Source organism: Chaetodon auriga, chromosome 1 (assembly GCF_051107435.1).
Source record: "Chaetodon auriga isolate fChaAug3 chromosome 1, fChaAug3.hap1, whole genome shotgun sequence".
NCBI lineage: Eukaryota > Metazoa > Chordata > Actinopteri > Chaetodontiformes > Chaetodontidae > Chaetodon > Chaetodon auriga.
The window spans coordinates 27,721,612-27,740,757 of record NC_135074.1 but is presented as its reverse complement, the minus strand read 5'-3'; the positions used below and the strand labels follow the sequence as shown (position 1 = coordinate 27,740,757).

Below are 19,146 nucleotides of genomic sequence, written 5' to 3'. Positions count from 1 at the left end.
TTTTTGACAGACAGATCTTAAAAGCTTTCGCCTGCAGCTGCTGACAACAAAAGGTGCTTTTTTCTAAAGTTGACACTGGATTCCTTCAGTTTGTCCTGAAATGTTTCGTATCTCGGCAGACTTTTGTCTGAGGTTTTGTCACGTTTTATCGGCTTCCTTTCCGACTGTAGTTTAATCAGCCAACTCACAGGGAATGGATTATTATGTATTACATAGATGATGCACTGTGTTGATATTTGACACCTGGTCTTCGACCTCGTCACTCTTCACCAGGAAGCTTCAAGCAGCGAGTGGGGATTCGTGATGAAAAGATAATGACTTCCCTCCCTGGGGGACGTAGACTCAGAGCAGGTGGATACTGCAGGACTTTTGAAATGCTGTGGAAACAGCAGCAGCCGAAGGCAGCACAGCTTTCAGGTGAGCAGTGTGGCAGCAGGCCTGACAGTGAACGAGTCAGCGGTGCATGGTGCATTGGATATACAGTTTCTTGCACATGCCATCAGAGTGTAGAGGCTGACTGGAGAAGACGGCCTGAACTCGCTCTCAGGCTTCCATTCATTTGTTTCTTGAAGTAAAATGTTAAAATATAATGTGGGAAAGTTTTGCAGAAGGTGGCAATTTTAGATGCAACTGTGCAAAACCAAACTAGTTAATGTGACGTTTCACAAGCCAACAGTTGGGCTCTCTTTTTGGCTCTTTGGTTGGCTTTGACCAGTTTGTGATGAGCAGAAGGCGAATCCTGTAGCGTAATGACAAAAAATACTAATTATCTATTGTCTGAATTTTTTATTTTGAAAACAAACAATGGTTATTGACTCATTTTTTTTGTCCCAGAACAGCAAATATAAGAATTTTGACTCTAAAATATCAGAATCTGCCTTTCAAAAACTCAGCTCGTGGAACTTATATGTAAAAGTAGAATATGAACTCCCTCCCAGGTCAATAAAACCACCACTTCTCCACTAACAGTACTGAGGAAGTGACCCTGGTGTTCTCAGAGGAAGCTATAAGGCTCAGAGCAGAAGCCAAACATATCGCAGCCCACAAAACATTACGTCCGCCTATAAGCTGAACTGCAGATATTAGGAGCTAATGGGAAACTCAACAGAGCCCCTTTGTAGTTTGTGCATGACTGACAGCTCCTCATTCACATTTCTTTTTCCAGCGTAATTAAACGTCTTGTTTTGTGTGCCTTTTGGAACTCATTGGGATGAATAAGCTGCACAAATTTGCCAAAACTAATTTACATCTGGCAAGACGTATTTGGAAGTGTTTTTAACCTCAGCACATGTAACCAGCCAGACTGAACAATTTTCATTTTTTTCAACACAGACTAACTCATTTTATCCAAAGCAGCCCAGTGAATTTAAACTCGGTATCCACTGTGATTTCTGCTGCAGTCAAACCCTCAGACTGTCAGTACTGGTGCTCTGCTCTGTCTGCTGCCATAAGGAACCAGTGGAGTCTTGGAAGATCCTGCAGCTCACCTGTGGCTAATGTCTGACAGTGCTGTGAGCGGGTTTTAACATTTGCATGAAGCCCTCTTTGGATTTCAAGTGTAACCCTTCAAATGGTGCTGTTTCATCATTCATGCTCCAGACAAGCCAAGACAACAGTGAGGGTTTCTCTTCAGCTAAATAACCAAACTTTTTGTTCATATAAAATCTTTTCTAATGCACAAAACACGAAGGTGAAATTAGGATCTAACAGACATCTCAAGAAAGAAAGCTCAAAATGGACAAAAGCTGGTGATTCTTCAGATTACAGCCCACAAATTACAGTGTAAACATTGTGTTTACAGGATACCAGTGAAGAACAAACTGAACACTGCATCGTGGAGAGTGTAGGAAGAGTCCATAATGGAGTTTCTCACACATTTCCAATGCTTTGTCTTGGTGGAAATGTATTATCACTTAAAAGCACTCGGCTGCTAATGATATGACAAGACCCAAGAAGAACAAAGAACAATTTACACCAACAGCACATCTGTTGTTTCAGCAAGTGCCCCAAAACGACAGCCTTTTACATTCAAGTGACAAACCCTCCAGTGGCCTTAATGATTATGACAGAAGCAAAGGAAGAAGACAGGTGACGTAAATATAAAGCCACAAAGCCAACGTGGAGGAGTTCAGGATGGATGATGAGTCAACAAAATGTTTTTTTTAAGGATGACCATGATTGTTCTCAAACTCTAACCATGTGTTCATTATTGAAACTGAGACGGCAACATGAGGTCCCTGAACCTTAACGAAAAAGCCATTTTAACCCAAATCATGATCTCTTTCCAAACCTAACCAAGTTTCTGTGGAGCGTCGGATCAGAAAGAGCTTATGTGTCGCTGTAGAGGCTGTGGACATTCAACTCAGAGGACGTCTTAGTTTTATCAGTTTTAACAACACAAAACTAGTTTCATTGCAATATAAAAATTGTGTTAATATAATCCCAAACTTCAATAACTTCAGATTATAAACATTGTCCTCTTATAATCCACATGAGAGTCGATAAAAATGTTTACACGTCCATCTTGAATTATTGTAGCAGCAAGAGATTCTTATGACTTTTTGTTTTACCTCGCAGACAAGGACTACCTGCAGACACCAATTATGTCTTACAAGTACTTTTGTCTTCTCTGCATGTTTTTAGAGTAAAACATAATTATTTTGGTAATATTGTATTAAAAAGAACTGAACGCCAATCAAAGATAAAGCACTAATGCACAGTGTTCTCTGTATCAAAGATGTGAGCGCGACATCAGATCTGTATAAAAGACCTCTTTTTATTGACAAATGCCCAACTATTTAAACATGATCCTACGATCTGAATATCAAATACTGATGCACTAAATAATTAAACTTTAATTTGCGGCCTGTAATCCAAAGCGCTGCTGATTTGAGATCAGTTTCTGCCTGTATCTGGCTGACGTAATGTTTTCAGGTTTACTCTAATGTATTTTTGGAGCGGTTGCATATTCCAGTTTGCTTCCTCCTGCAGATGCTTGGCTCTCCTGTGTGCCCTCCTCATATCAGTATCTTAGCCAGATTGCCATTTAAATCATTTATTATATTGTCTTTGCACTTCCTCCACATTATCTGCAGCCCTGCAAACTGCACATTCCCTTGTCACATATATTCCAAGTCTCCATAAACAAATGTCTGTTTGCTGATCACCTCAATTTGTCTCTCATATTAACACTGCCCTGATGTGGGTGTATTTTAGCAACGTGATTAGCCAGGGGTGTTTATCTAATTGCATTTCTTCTGTCTACATGAAATGAAAACTTCTGAGGCTTGAAACGTATTCAGACAGGGGCGCGGCGTTTTGATATCTTGACAAGCTAAAATGTTTTGACGGCTGATGCTGAAACTGTAATGATGTGGAAAAAGTGGAGCAATCAAGCTCAAAATGCGGTTTCAGTGGGTCTCACGTGTGCATCGTCTGCACTTTTAGATATATGATACTTGTAGTTTGCTTTCCCGCATGAGTGGTTGCAGTTATAGTCTGTTCACAAGCGGATACTTTTTCCATTTTCGTCTCCTTATCAAATTATTTCACAATTTCCCGTGTTCAGTCCAACAGCGGTGGATCAGGGTAAAGAAGAGAGTACAGCGATGTGAGAGTGAGGCTGACAGCAGAAACAGGCCGCCGTTCTCCAGAGAAATGATGCATGTCAACAGAATTTACCATGAGACATCCTTTCACTACAAAAACTGGATTTTAGTTGCAAACACATCCAACGATATGAAACAAAGCGATTGACAGCAGAAGCAGACTGTTTCTTCTTAACAGGGAAGGTGCCTGCTCAGATAAGCATGAACGATCACTTCAGCTTATTCAGTAACACGCTAACAAAGAAATATAAAGAGTTGTTTGCAGCACACTGTATTGTAGGTTTAGGCAGATATAAGGACATTTTAAGTGTTTTCAACAGTTGAAACTTATATGAACCATCCATAAGGGGTGTATAAACAGCTTCATGAATAAATGATAACACAGTGAAAGAGCAGAGCAGAACAAATCCTCACTGTGTATCATAAAATAAGCAGTCACACCGGCCGCGCTGTGAGGCTATGGAATAATGCTAACATCAGCATGCTAATGTGCACACAGTGACAGTGCAAACATGCTGGTGTTTAGCAGGTAACATGTTTACAAGTTTGCTATCTTAGTCGAGCATGTTAGCATGCTAACATTTGCTAATTAGCACTAAACACAGCACAGCTGAAGATGATGGGAATGCTATTAGCTTTGTGGGTATTTGCTCTTTAACGAGTGTTAAACAAATGAAAACTGAAAATTTAATGGATCACCCTCAGAGGGACATGAACCAATCCTCATCCATCTAACTGTTGTTGAGACATTTTACTTAAAACCACAAAGAGCACTTGAGGCAGATTTGTGACAGTTTAAATGAAATTGACTTGAAATGTGAGAGGAAAAGTCCTGAGCCAAAAGCTAACACCTTCTGTGATGTGTTGATTTGATAAGATGCAAAGTGGTGCTGGCATCCCAAGTTCCCTTAATTGACTAATTTCCTGTGCAAAGCTTCAATCTGCCTGCCATGCTCAGATTATTAAAAAGAATCAGTAATTAGGGATCCAGCCTCACTGATTCACAGTTATATTTTTAGTTATTTAGAATTTTTAACCTGGAAACATCTGATGGGCCAAACTGAACCTTACGATGGGCCGACTTTGGCACATGAGCCCCACTATGGGCAGCCCTGCACTAGACTTTTGATTAAATCTTCGAGTACTGCTTGCACAAGCTTAGCAGAGGAAGTTAAAAGAACGTGTTACTGATTTTTAAGACTCAGGCATTTTCAAAGTTTTGCAAATGGCACCATCAGAACGAAACCCATGGTCACCACGTCTGCTGTTTTAGGTGTAGTAGTGGCCATGATTCATTTTAATGGCTGCGGTGCCCTCAGGGTTAGTGAATGAGATCTTTTGGGGATCGAGCCTGACCGTAGCTCTTCATGACTTCCTTTTTACAGCGGCATTACCTCACCTTGACTCGTCCCGAAGCACAGCAGCAGATAGGAAATCACCTCCACAGCTGCCCCATGACAGGCCCCTTGTTCAACCGTCAGCCACCGAGCAGCAGAGGAAAACGCTCATGCTGCACTGACCTAATGACTAACATCACGAAGAGGTGAGAACACAAATGATCCTGGCAGGACGAGCCACGTGGCACAAACACTCTGACAGTAGTCATGTAATGATGCAGCTGCAGCAGAGTCAAAGTCAAACGAGAAGCTGTTTTATGGTCATTTGTTGACTTTCGTGCTTGTTTTATTTGTGTTTTTATGAGACAGGTGAGAGGGACAGAAGAGACTGAGTAAAGAAAGGCCATGCAGTCCTGAGGCAGATTTAGACACTACATGAACGCTCACGTCAGAGAGAGGTGCATCCACAAGGTAGGAAAACATTTACAGTACGTTACTTTACTTTGAGCTTAGTTTTCTCACATAAAAACAATCTTATTTGTATTGAACGGATGCATGTTTCAAGGAAAACATTGCAAGAACTTTCCCTAAAAAACAGTATAGAATTTGCTAAATTGTGATTTAAATCAGCAAAGGTCTCATCAAACAAGATAACAGGGTTCAAAATGTGAGTGAGCATCTGATGCTAATTTTCAGCACTGAGCCGTCTGTGAAGCGCACTGCTCTGGACACATTCAGGTCACAACTCAAAAGGTTTGAGGTTTGATAAGGTTTGATAACCAGCTTCAGGTCTCATCATAAACATAAACACACCGTGGATCACGTTTTGGCTTCGTGCATCTCAGATCACTGAGCGACCAGGATGCTCTTGTACAGCATCTAAAGGGAAGTTCTCCACTTGCACCGTATAAAAAACTGAAAAACAGCTTAAGCGTTCCACCCAGTTGTAGTTCAGCAGCGTCATGTTCTTATGATTGGATATCAGATTTGGTTGATTAACCAAATATAGCTTTTTAGCATAGAAAATAACTCAACTTGCTCTATATAATAACCAAAAAAATAACCATTGCAGTTGCATTTCTGGGCCCATTTTGTTGTTTGGCAGCGTCGTTTCTTATGAGTGGATGTTGGATTTGTATGATTATCTAAATACAGATCACATTTCTATCATGCTATCACAGTTTCAGTGGAGCCAGACGTGATTTATTTGTCTTAACAACAACATAAAGTTGAGTTTCAAAGTTCATTTTGAACAATCTGACCGCAGGTTCTATTCAGTACCTGTTCTGGAGGTTTGGATCATATCATATGTTAATTAGGCCTTTTCCCATTTGTTGCACATATTTGTAAAACTCTCCTTTTCTCTAAGCCTCAGAATTAAAGGTGTAAGACTATTTTCTAGCAATGTTCAACAAAGCATCACCACCTCCACTCGAGGTACCCTGAATTGATTATACTAGACTACAACCACGAGACATGCTGCTTTCTTATGTAAAGGTCACAGCTCTCCATCACATAGCAATTTGTCTCGTCACTCCTCAGTCTAAATGTAAAATCCACTTTTCACACCTGGGGCCAGCTGGTTGTCAGAAGCCTTTGCTGTGAGTGCAGGAAATCACTAACTTTAGCAGAAGCAGATGAAGCAAGTTGGGGTGAAGTCAGTACATCAAGAAGGTGAATAACAACTGCCGTGAAAATCACAGGCTGATGACACGCGGCGGTTTAAAGGCAGCCTTTTTTCTTTTAATTTTAACCCATCAATGTCAAAATGAAACCTTTTTGCTACGGGCCCTTTGTTGCGAGCAGTGTTTGAAGTCAAAGATCCCAGCAGATGCAGAAGTCTGCGGTGTATCACTGTTGGTGTCAAACGGGTATTGGATTTGAATCTTAAATCAAAGAGTGCTCATAGTTCACAGATATATCTGTTCGACTGATGTCTTCTCAGCTGCTCACACAGCACGGCGCGAGCTGAGTGTGCGTCTACGTTCTGAGCACCCACAAGCAAATATTGATATTTGGTTTCATTCAAACAGTGGATGGATAAAACTATTACAGCACAAAGAGGCCCCTGTTTATACATCTGTTGCAATGTAAAGGATTCTGATGTAATACACCGTTTAAATCAGTGCACACAGAAAACAATTTTTCAGTTATTGATCTGGATTTGGATTATTTATATAACAGAGTCCAAGTCCTATCAATACATAATTTCATAACAGCTTTACATGCTCCTCAGGGGTACCTTATCAAGGAGCTAGAGCCAGGATAGCCAATAATTTCTATTACTTGTTTCAAAGCTATTGAGTGTCATTTTTCGATTGGTTGATTTTCATTCACTCCATTACCTGCGCTTTCGTTGAGACCTTTTAACATCCCTGCAGGCTGTTTGAAGACTAAATGAATTTACTAGTCTGCTGCCATAAGTGCTATCACTACCACCAACTACTATTGCCACAAATACTACTTCATATTTTTTAACTGTATATTTTGATATAACAGTGCACATAACAGCATGTAACCTTGTCCCTTTGTTGCCTTCCCAGACCTCTTTGCTTGTCGCAGCAAGTACATGAGCAAAAAGTAAAGTAAAAAATGGGAAAAAAGGTATTTCACAGGCTCAGACAAACTTCGCACATCTCTCATAAATCATCCCAGCGCTCTCTTATATCAGCACATTCCCTGAGTCACCGTGTTGCACAGAATTCTTGGTAGTCCCCATATCTTTTCATACAAATTCAATTTATGTCTGAGTGTAACTTTTTTCCATTGACATGCCTTGAGCTACATTCCAAGCGTTTTGCTTGCAGCGTGCACATGTCAATAAATCTGAAATCTTCTTTTCTCCAAGGAAGATCAGGAGGACTCAGCCCCCAAATAATAACCTGAGGTTCCATGGCCGCCTCCACAGACAGAATTTTATCAATCACACAAGTCACCTCACTCCGAAAAGTTCTTATCTTGTTACATTTCCATTCGTGGTGCATAAATGTTCCTTGAAGAAGGCGACACCTAAAGCAACGGTCTGAAATCTGAGTGCTTTGGCTGGTGTCAGTTAACTGTGTATCAACCAGTAGTGCTGAGGAAGCTTCAGGCTGGTATTGGCTCTTTGCATTTTGGCTTCAGCAAAGGTCTCACCACGTTCCTCAGGTTCTACATCTAGTAACAGCATTTAAAAATATAACTGAAAGCACAGAAGTAGAAATATCAGCTTAAAAATGTGCTGTCAAAACGTATAATATTCATCATTCAGAATAACTTCTTTTACAGTCTTTGACAGCTATGTTTTCACTCATAGACCTTTTCCCAGCAGACATTTTGACACGTCATGGCAGGACAAGCACATGTGTGTAGTGTGTGTAGCCTGGTGCTGTGCATGCTGGCTCACTGGCTTTACTTGCTGAGGCACCGAATGGAGCCACAGTTGATGGAGGCTTGTTATGCCTGATTAGACTTCTCCTCCGGACTGCGTGGGCGTGTACAGGCTGTGTTTGATGGACATGTCCTGCTGCCTCCTTTGTTGCACTTGTTAGGAAGAGGAAACGTACACCTTTAAGTACAAAAGAGATTGTACTTTTCAACTGTTTTCATGCAGACCTTTTGGTTTGAAGCACCTGTCCTCGGAGGCTTTGTGAAAGTACACACGACTACTCTGACCTATCTTATTAGGACATGGTGATATCTCACAAGTCTGTGCAAATATCTGCCCAAACCTGACTGAGCAGAGGTCTAATTAGCCAGGGGAAGCGAGAACACCTGCGTGAGCATGCAAGGCCTGAAAATGCTGATATCCGACCATTTTCCTTGTAGCTGTTGTCACTGTTGTTCACATAGCATTTAACAAAACAAGCTAGCCATTCAGCAGTCCTGTTGTTTTGCGTTAGGGCAGCTTTGAGTGAATTGAGCTTTGAGTGAAGTTGCATGCCCAGTTTTGAAAGAAGTCTAGAGCTAACCGGTAACGTGCCAGCTAATATCACATAGTCAGGTAGCACTTTACTAACTGGGCTACAGAAATATGAATGTTGTAACTCGACTTATATGATCTTTTTTAGACTTTAAGAATTTCAAAAAGCCTCAAGCTAAAAGTGGTTTCTGTGTGTCGTGTTAGCAGCCTGCCCCCAAGGCTTTATTATCCAGAGCTCACTCCAACAAGGTAAACATTAGCTGTTTGTGCCAGCATGTATATGATGAGTTAAGCTCTGCTGAATGGGTGCTGTGAGCTGGGCATTGTTTTCTAAGGCTGTTGCTGCTGGCTGCTTTAATGCTGTCATGAAGATCTGCTTGTGGGCTTGTCTTTGGGTTGGTCGACTGCTAATTGTTTGCTCTTCTGCTATCTAGCTGCCATATGAGGCATCTGTGCTGGTGTTAATTGGAAGTCGTTGCAGTTATTTTGGGGGGCTGCCCGGCTGACTCATAAGAAGCTCTGGTCTCGAGTCGAGGGTTTTGTTTTATGTTGACTTTAAGGATGTAAATATTTGACTGCTGCACACACTGCGAGTTCGCTGACTGAACTACTGCCATACTACTAGCAAAGAAGCTTTATTTATGAAGCAGATTGAATCCAAAACAATCAAAACACATGCTAATAATCAAACACAAGCATACATATTGTGCTAACAAGCATTAATTAACGACTCTTCAGAGGTCTGAGAGGCTCATTAAGTCAAACCAGTAGTTTGGACTATTGTGATCAGATTTTCTCTACAGTGCTACTCCTGCTACTCCTACTGCTACTACACCACTGCTACTACAGCCACAAATTGAAAATAAAATAATACAAATGATTATTGTTATGAAGATAGCTGATAGTTCCCTAATCCTCAAACAGAATATCCCTGGTGGTCTGCTGTTGTTATTGCTCTGTTTATGTTTGTCTGGTGGGGTAATTTTCCCTTGAGGTGATAATAAAGCCAAGCAGACAAGGTTGTAAACTCATGCGCAGATGGCATAAAACAGCCATACATCAATTTTCAATATCATGCCGCTGAGTCAGGCTCATTTTTATCCACTTTGACACGTTGAGTCGTGGTGGCTCCGCTGGGGTTAACCTCATCGGACCTTTTCATCATCCTTAGGAACCAACAAAGTGAAACAAACGGTGACCGTTTCGGCTTCACGGACGATCTGTGAGCTGTTTGAAGTTGCTTCCAGCTGCATCACAGAGCCTTTTATCAGGTCCAAAGCAGGTGTAATAAACTGGACCACTGAGCGTGACCATCCCTGAAGCCTGAGATGGAGTTCATCAACATGCACCTACTGCTGCACACACTGTTTAAGTTGTGGCGTCTGGGAGGCTCTGCAGACCGGTGGAGTTGCAGTGGCTTGCACTTCAACTGCAGGACTCCTTCCAGGGAGTTACCATGGTGATGGAGGAGGCGAAAAGCGGCGGGTCCTGATAATCAGAGATAAACTACAGCTCTAAAAACCGTGGGACCCTCTAGAGGATAAAAATCAAAGTAATACTGACAAGGATCTCATAAAATGTGACTCCAAAAATATTTTATATGCATGGAAAGATGTATGGGCCGATTTTGGCTGGGTTGAGTGTTTTTTTTCCCCACTAAGTTTATTTATGCCATTTTCAAAGTAAATTTCCCAAATAATAAATAACCCCAAGTATTTATTTAGAAGCAGCTCTAGATGATAAACTGAACTCTAAAACGCTACGCTGTGTTCTTCGTCTTCAGCCTGTTTAAACTATGTTTCATGAACAGAGCCAAGACAACACTAAAGTGCAGTTTAATTCACGTTTCAATGCCCTGAGTTTGATTTAAAGTGTGTTCAATGTCATAATAACAATTTTGAATTAAGTGGCATCAGTGCTACACCTGGAGTTAGATGGAAGTCATAGAGTGTGGTGGGCTATACCAAACAATCTGGTTTTGAGCTGATAATAAGTCATAACAGGGCCAGAATCACTGATGAGGATACGGAGACATTTTATTATTTAAGGCAGCTGATGTGCTGCCATTTAAGAGAGAGCAAGGTGCCTTGATTTATGTGGTGCATCATTAATAAATACAGAGTACGTTTTCATAACCATCAAAGGCTCAGTCAAATATGAGCGTTTCTTTACACTGTTCTCAGTTAATTTCTTCATCACATCCATGAGAACAAATGATGTGCCTCTTATGTTCAGTGATTATTCCACTTTTGTGTGTGTTTCTCCCCTGAAGTAACGAGGTGAATGCTAAACACATCAGCAGCAGAGCAGCAAGGAGTGCATTCACTGAGAGGTCTTTTCATGCCCACAATGTGATCTAACATCACAGGAAACTGTTTTCGCAGATACAATTCCCTCATTCTTTCATGAAATAACTGTAACAGGACAATGTAGAAGAGAGAGACGGATCCTTTTTACTTTGTATTTGTCCAATTGATGCCAGTGTGGATGCTCAAAACAACACTTAGTATTGGCAGTGTGTCCTCCCATCGGTAAATCATATGGGATGCAGCTGACAATTATATATGTCATTCTTATATACTGTCATAGCACGTGCTTTAAATATCAGAGTGAGGATTTGCATCTTGTCTCCTGCATTGCGCAACCTTAACCAAGTAGTGACGTCACATGGTAGGAGCAGTTTTTGAAGTTACTGTTTTCTAGTGCAAACTTTAAAAGAGCGGGCCATTTTATTCATCACAGATAATAAGAGTCTTTGTGGTAAGGGGTCATACACGCTACCTAATGGAAACATAATACCAGAGTGACTGTTTAAGTTCAGCGAATGTGCAAAGTTTCAAAAAGTCCTTTCTTTGCCACATAATAAACTGACCCATGATCTTAAATATGCTGTGTGCTATTACACTGCCCAGCTTTTGTTCCATTTTCCAGCAGTCATCACATTCAACCATTTACAAACTGAACAAGTCCCATGCTGTTTCAGAAAATATCAACGGCAGTTCTGGCAATAGCCTCCATTCTTTACTGTGAGCAATTTCCCCAGTGCACCAGCTCTGCTGAACATCTAGACCATCACTAATTTTTTACTCTGTTCTGTCACTAATCGCCTCCTGGGTAGACAAAACTGAATTATTCAGAGGCTGAATAATGGGGTGCACGGAACATCAGGGAACACAGTTCCTAAGAGAAAAGGTGAGGCGTGACAAAAGACAACATTCATTAAGGGCTAAACAGAGCAGTGCTGATTGGCTGAGAGCCCAGAAGAACGTGCCTCTCCACAAATACGTGGGTTACGCCACCAAAGACAAACCAAAATGGAAACACATTAGGCAATCATATAATCATGCCAGAACTACAATAACAAAGAGATAAAAGCCAGTAAAAAGCACATGCAGGTCCAAGGTCTGTGGACGCAAATATAATTCAGACACAAACATGGAGGAAAAAAATCAAAGGAGGTTGTTTTTAACCAAAATATACAAAGACATTAGAGTCACGGTTGGCCTTGGCCTAAGTCTCCAGAGATATCTGCTCTGTCCCAACACATGAATAATGTAACGCAAGTGGTTGAAAAATTGCCAATTATTCTTGATGGGGCTCTTAACTAAGCTCCACTGCAAAAGGCGGCAGTTGATTTAAGTGCCTCTAGGGGGCGCACTGCACACTGTTCACTAAATGAGATTAAAGAACCTGCAGCACTTTTTGATGGATTCTGTTATTTCATCTAACTATCCAATACTTGAGTCATGATCCAGATATAAAAATGTCTAAAATCAACTCATCCAAACTGTCACGTCCTGGATGAAACGTGCAGAAATGATCGATTGATTCATCACTCAGTCCATCAGAAGAGAAATGATCAGCAATTTTGATCACCCATTAATCACTGAAGTCATTTTTCAAGCAGAGATGCTTGAATATTCTCAGACTCCAGCATCTCAAATGGGAGCATTTTGCTGTTTTGCTCTATTTTGTGTATTGTGTACTGAATATCTTGGCGATTCGGGCTGTTGGTTGAACAAAAGAAGCAATTTAAAGATGTCACCTTACGCATTGGAAAACGATTTGCTTTTTATTGTCTGAACAATTAATCAATCTAAGATAAATTTACATGTTAATCCACAATGAAAACAATCGTTAGTTGCAGCCATGAATGCTGTCCAGATTTGGAAATGGTAATTTACTTGCTAACTGATAAAGGATCAACCATGAAATGAGAGGCGGTCATTTGTTCACTGCTGCTGTTCTTGTTGTTGCTGCTTGTCATGTTGCCTGTAATTTAATGTGACTAATAGTTCAATCAAAACACAACAATACACGCTTTGCACTTCTGATTCTGTAATTACAAAACAGTTCAGTTCTCATTCAAATGTAACCTGCAATCAGAGCAGAAACGATCGGTCGACCCATCAGTTAGTCCATCGAAAGAAGAGTAATCGCCGATGATTTTGATAATCCATTAATCAACGAAGTCAGTTTTCAGGCAGAAATGCTGAAAAATGGCTAGAATTTTAATTGTACTGTTAAGTGATTATGTGACTAGTTCTCAGACTGAGGCAACGGCAGCTTTGCATGACAAGATAACAAACTTCACATCATTTTCAAGGGCTTTGAAGGAGTGTTGGTCCACTTGGATCATATTTTCAAACTTTTGAGTCATTCATCACATCAATCCAGACTTTTTTGGATGTAATTCCCTCCAGTGGTCAAATCTCACTAATCTCACACTAATACCCATTGTCAGGATGATGTTTGTTATTCTGCGTTTGACAGATGTTTTTGGACAGTAGACACCCTGTCACTGCTTTCACAGGAGTCTTTAGTGCTTAATATTTGCAACGCCATGTAACAATAATATGTTGTACTCACTGTTAGACTTCACAATAAATCCAAAATCCAGCCCGCAAACCCTTAATTAAGATTAAGATGGATGGAATTTAACATGCCCTTTCAATGCGTTATTAAAACCTTCGCTAAAAATGTGAAGGGATTACAAATTCATATTAGGAGAGGTACGGCTCATCCGCTTCTTTTCTCCTGCCCGACTCGTTTATTTACAGGGGAAATCATCCAAAATGGATGAGCTGAGACAAATTGAGATTTATTAACAAGGAAAGGAAATTGTGGACAGTGTGTATTTTCCGTGGTCGTAGCCCAGAGATATCTCCCCAAAGATGTGTGTGAGTGTGTGTGCGTCAACCAAAATAAAATCATTTCAGTCCCATTAAGCTGTCGTTTACGCAGAATGTCAGCTGACAGGCTTTTTTCTTTACCAACAAACAACAGAGCTTGTATGAACTTCAAAACAACTTCGCTGCTGAGACGCATCCTCTTACATGCCAGCGTCTATCTGAAACATCAGCAATCTGCATGACATATTAAGGGCATTACCACAGCCTCTTATTATCTTGTTCAGCTGAAGAAAATCACAGGATATAACCTGGCGAGCGCCATCAAGGTGTCTTACCTCGTCTTGGTAGATGAAGAAAAGCATGATGGACAGAATCTCCAGGAAGAAGATGAGCAGGAGGAGGATGAAGAACTGTGGAGACACAAAGGGAAGAGAGAGGACCATTTATCAGCGACGAGGAAAAAGGCCACTGGGGGATAATAGACATCTGTCTTTGAAGAGTGCATGAAGTATAAATTGAGGAGAAGGGAAAAGGCAGCAGACACCAGAATGTGAGTGAGTGAAATGAAAAAAAATAAGAAAAGAAAGAAAGAAATGACCGTAGACCTGCGAGGAGAACTGAGTACAGATTATTGAAGCGCTGTAGATTGTTCAGCCTCGATATTTCTAACTGACAGATCAAGAGAGCAAAGAGCGCCGGGGAGGTCGGACAATCACAGCAGGTCGGACACACCGTGAGAGGTGATATACAGTTTTCCTCTATCCACTTTTGAATTTGTTAAAAGAGCCACATTTTACAGTGGCGGCCGGGATGAGGTGTTTGATGGGTGATACATCTTCTTCCTGCGGGCCCATGTGAGTGCTTAAAGCAGTTACGACCTTATCCATCAACTCCTCTGCTGGGACGTGGCTCTCACACATGGGAGGGGCTGTCTGATCCAGGGAGGGGTGACATATTTTCAGAGACAATGGTACGACGTTCCAGAGGGTCACGAAAAGATCTCAATGACATGGCACCAGGTGTGGAGACGTCGTATCAACTTCAGGATCAGGATCAGGATCAGAATCAGAATCAGAATATATGCGTTTACATACAAGGAGTGTGACTCCGGTTTTAACGTTGTACTAAACGTACTTGAATAGGGAAAAAAAGAAATGCATACAACTCGACGAGGACCAAAAAAAGGCCCCAAAAATGCAAAAATATTACATAAACAATATATACAAAGAATGCTGAGACATTAAACTTAATAGACAATGAAGTGACAAATGAATAAAAACAAAGGAAGCACTAGAGAGCGCAGCACCTAGGTGGCCATCTTGGATCAGGTTATCTAGATACAACTATCTAGATACTTGTATGAAAAAAGTTCATGGGTTTTGTTACTCCTAGGCTATTTATTGTCATACTTCCATTTGGGAATACTAATACCGTAAGTTTTGGACTTAAAATTGTCATAATTTTGGGACTTGGTGAATGCAGCGACGAGGTCTTCAGTTGCCATAGAAGCACCCATAAGTTGAGCACCATTTTTTTTAGTCCACACTTTTCTTTTTTCTTTTTTTTAATTTGGATAAAAGTATGCAAAAGTAGCTATTAGCAGTTCATGTTTGCAGCGTACCCATGGGCGCACAGACAGATCATTGCAGTACTTTGATACTGGCAATTTTAACCTTTATTAGATAGGAGAGATTCAGAACAAACACGCAGATCAAAGACCTGATTTGAGCCTAAGAACGTGGTAAACATTATACCTGCTAACATCGTCACTCTGAGCATGCTGGCATTAGCATTTAGCTCAAAGCACCGCCATGCTGGAGCGCAGCCTCACAGAGCTGCTAGGCCGGCTGTTGACTCTTAGTTTTGTTTTCTTGAGAGCGAGCCACAGAAAGCATGAGACCATCTCAGAGGGTCAAAACAGATTTCAAAAGCAGAGATGTTGTTTTTCAAAGACATCATGGCTACATGTCCTCTGTGTATTCCCGGCGTTTGCTTGACAGTGGATGAGAGTGCTGTTAGTTCACAAGACTGGCATCGAGCAGGGCTGCCAGTTGCCCCTGAGGTCTTTTTGGCAGCACCTGCATGAATGAATCACTAAGCATGGCAACACTGGAAGGTGAGAGACTGGCTTGGTATAACAGTATATTGCCCACAGTGCCTTTGACTCACTCGTGCTTCTTTCAAGAGGTGCTCTTAAATAACCGTCTGAAATCAATTTATATTGTTCTGTCAGGCTTCATTGCCTGAACTTAACGCTCCGTGTTGTGTGAAGTTCTAGGCAACTCCAATTAGGTGTTTATTTAAACTGAAGGAATGTGCCGCACTGTGGGTTGAGTTTTTTGGGGCTGATGACATCCTTTAACAAGCCAGTGGGTAATGTCAAACTACAATTCAGTCAAGTGAAGAAAGACTCTGAATATTTGATATTTTGAAGGAGTTTCTACTCCAGACAGTCACTATATTTGACTTTTTTTTATTATGCACCACAGCTCTGCAACCAAAAAAAAAGTTAGATATAAAATATGAAATGAGGGAGACCAACATAGACACAGAGGTAGATATTTTTTTTTTCTAAAAAAGGCAAAAGTTAAGTTTGAATCTGTGCCTTTTTGTCTTTTCGTGATATTTCTTGACCTGCTGTTGATGCTTTAAAGAAAGTCTTTTTCCTCTGCAGTATTAAAAGACTGAAGTGTCAACTGCAGCTTCACAGTGAGAAATTTAGGCTCTGGTCAAGAGTTGTGGAGCAGACTGATGATGCCACGAGCACTTTAACCTTCCTACTGGATTACGTTCTTCCTACTTCGAGGTGCATTAATCGATTCTTGGCCAGATGGCAAACCTAATCCAAAACAAGCAGACACAGCTCAGTTGTCCTTCCAACTGGAAAAACTGTAAATGAGAAGAACACCAGAATTATTTGAATCACCGAAAAATTCAGAAGCTGACAGCAGAACATTAGCCTTTATCTGGATCATCTTTCCGGCCTTGTCAAATGATGTAATGAATAATCACTTTCCCTCTCGCGCTGGTCGGTCTCCTTCAACTCCTGCAAGATGTTCGCATTTCTTTGACAGCTTTAGTCACTGTCGTTGTCAGTTTGTCATTTGGTGCTGGGCAGGTAGTGCTCGGGTTGATCAGGATGCTTTTCATGAAAACAGCTGCCTGCTGCAGCTGGTGATGGTACTCAGACATTTTATTTTGCTGCTTTGCTGCGTAGTTTGTTTGTCAATCTCTGATGGCTCATGCACACATCATGTAGGTGTTCTAAGCCTTTAAACTTTAACATTTTCAACAAAGAAAGGAACATTAAAGGCAGAGGCTGTGATATTCTTTGCTTTCTCTCCTTTTTATCATTTGACTCCCTGCCTCTAAATGCCTCTTTGCTCCACTGCTTTCTTTGGTGTTTCTTCGAGACCGTGAACTCACACCAGAGAGCAGAGGGACATCGTTAAGAATGAGAAACTGATACTCACCAGCACTTGGAAAACAAACAGACCCGTTCCCTGTGGCTCTCTGAACATTTCCCCATTAATCTGCTCCTAATAAGAAATTTGACTCCTCTTCTTTAGACCACAGGCAATAACCAGACTCAATGGGATCATTTGATGGCAAAATACTGCATTTTGCTTTTATGATATACTACAAGAAATTTTACATGATGAAGATCCATTTGTGGACTTCGTAGAAAGTCTAATGATGATGAAAGCAATAACAGTGTGCCAGTTAACTCAAGTGTCGAGGAATCGCTCAGAAGCTGTTGTTTTCTTGATGAAACATAATTCATTCATTAGGACAGATCCAACTTCCCAGTCTTGTTAATAATAATAAAACATTGAAACAGCTGGTTGCAAACAGGTCTTTTTCTCTGAGTTAAAAAAATTTAATTGAGATGTAAAACAAAAAACAACACAATTTGCTCCAAAGTGCTGTGAAAGGCTGTTGCTTAACAAGACTGTAAAGACGCACTTGTTTATGTGACAGACGAAGCAGGCGGTGCATCCACTCCTCTGTTTTAATGGTAGTTTGTGTTTAAAGTAAAGTTGGAGTAAATGGACATGAATATCGTATATCTCAGCTGGAATCTAACGCTGAACCTGATGTGATTTTGTGCTTGTGTGCGCTCGGTGTCTCACTGTGATAATTTATTATAAACAAAGACTCAGATCCCATTACAAAAGGACCAGAACAGGCTCGATATGTTTTTCCGGGATTGTCATCATTCAAACTGAAACACGTTACTCTGTGCCTTCCAGCACCATAACTACAGAAAAGATTGATATGAGATCAGAATGAAAGGACACAAAATAGGGCCATGAGCAGGTTTTCTATGGAGCTAAAATCCTCACAGCTTCCTGAGCTGTTGTCAAACAACATCCGTCTGATTTTCAAACTTATCGCTATGTCCTGTCAGTGGTGGAGGAAGTATTTAGACCCGTTACTTCAGTTAAAATACCAATGCAACTATCTATATATAAACTCCAATGAGTCCCTCATTTGGTAGTAAATAACAGTACTTAATAATAATAATAACAGTAGTTCTAACTATTTAATATACAGTTAGTCCAGTTGTTCCCAACCTCAGAGTTACAGGACATAACTGGTGATGACCTTTGCTTTTTGTGAAATATTGGACAGTTTGACCTCTTTGGACCTCTATTGTAAAGGTTTAAAGGGTTTGAAGGGGAAATCTCACTTTGCTAAACAACTAAGACTAAGAAATCTGAAATGGGCTCCAAGGAAGAAATGTCAGGAACCACCTGTTTAATCTTTAACAATACACCCTATTTTATAAGGTTATCATCTATCTTTAACGTACAGTCTTAAACCTGAAAAGTAACTAATAATTACTGCAGTACAGTGAAGTATAAAATACAATGTTTATCCTCTGAGATGTAGTGGAGAAGAAGTAGACAGTATAAATATATAATATATAGATATACTGCCTCAACATATAGTTCCTCCACATTGCTTTCCACTACTGTGCACTGCATAGTGTGACATCCCTTTCTATAAACCATCACAGTACACTCTGTATGTTGTAGGCTGCTTTCATCCCTGAAATCCTTACCCTGATCATGTAGTCGCAGGCAGAGAAATAGCAAGAAAGATTCGTTTTTTGGCCTCAAGACCTCTCATTTCTCACCACCAGATAACACTGAGGATTTGAA

At 40.7% G+C, this 19,146-nt stretch overlaps 1 protein-coding gene across 3 annotated transcripts in view; it reads right to left on the bottom strand.

Moving 5' to 3' along the window:
* The window catches only part of tspan4a (tetraspanin 4a), a 127,676-nt gene that overhangs the window by 23,447 nt on the left and 85,083 nt on the right, over window positions 1-19,146 (bottom strand). For all 3 annotated transcript variants that reach the window (XM_076733077.1, XM_076733068.1, XM_076733059.1), the window contains one exon: window positions 14,314-14,388. In XM_076733077.1, the coding sequence (XP_076589192.1) occupies window positions 14,314-14,388 (75 nt within the window). The remainder of the gene's footprint in view (window positions 1-14,313; window positions 14,389-19,146) is intronic.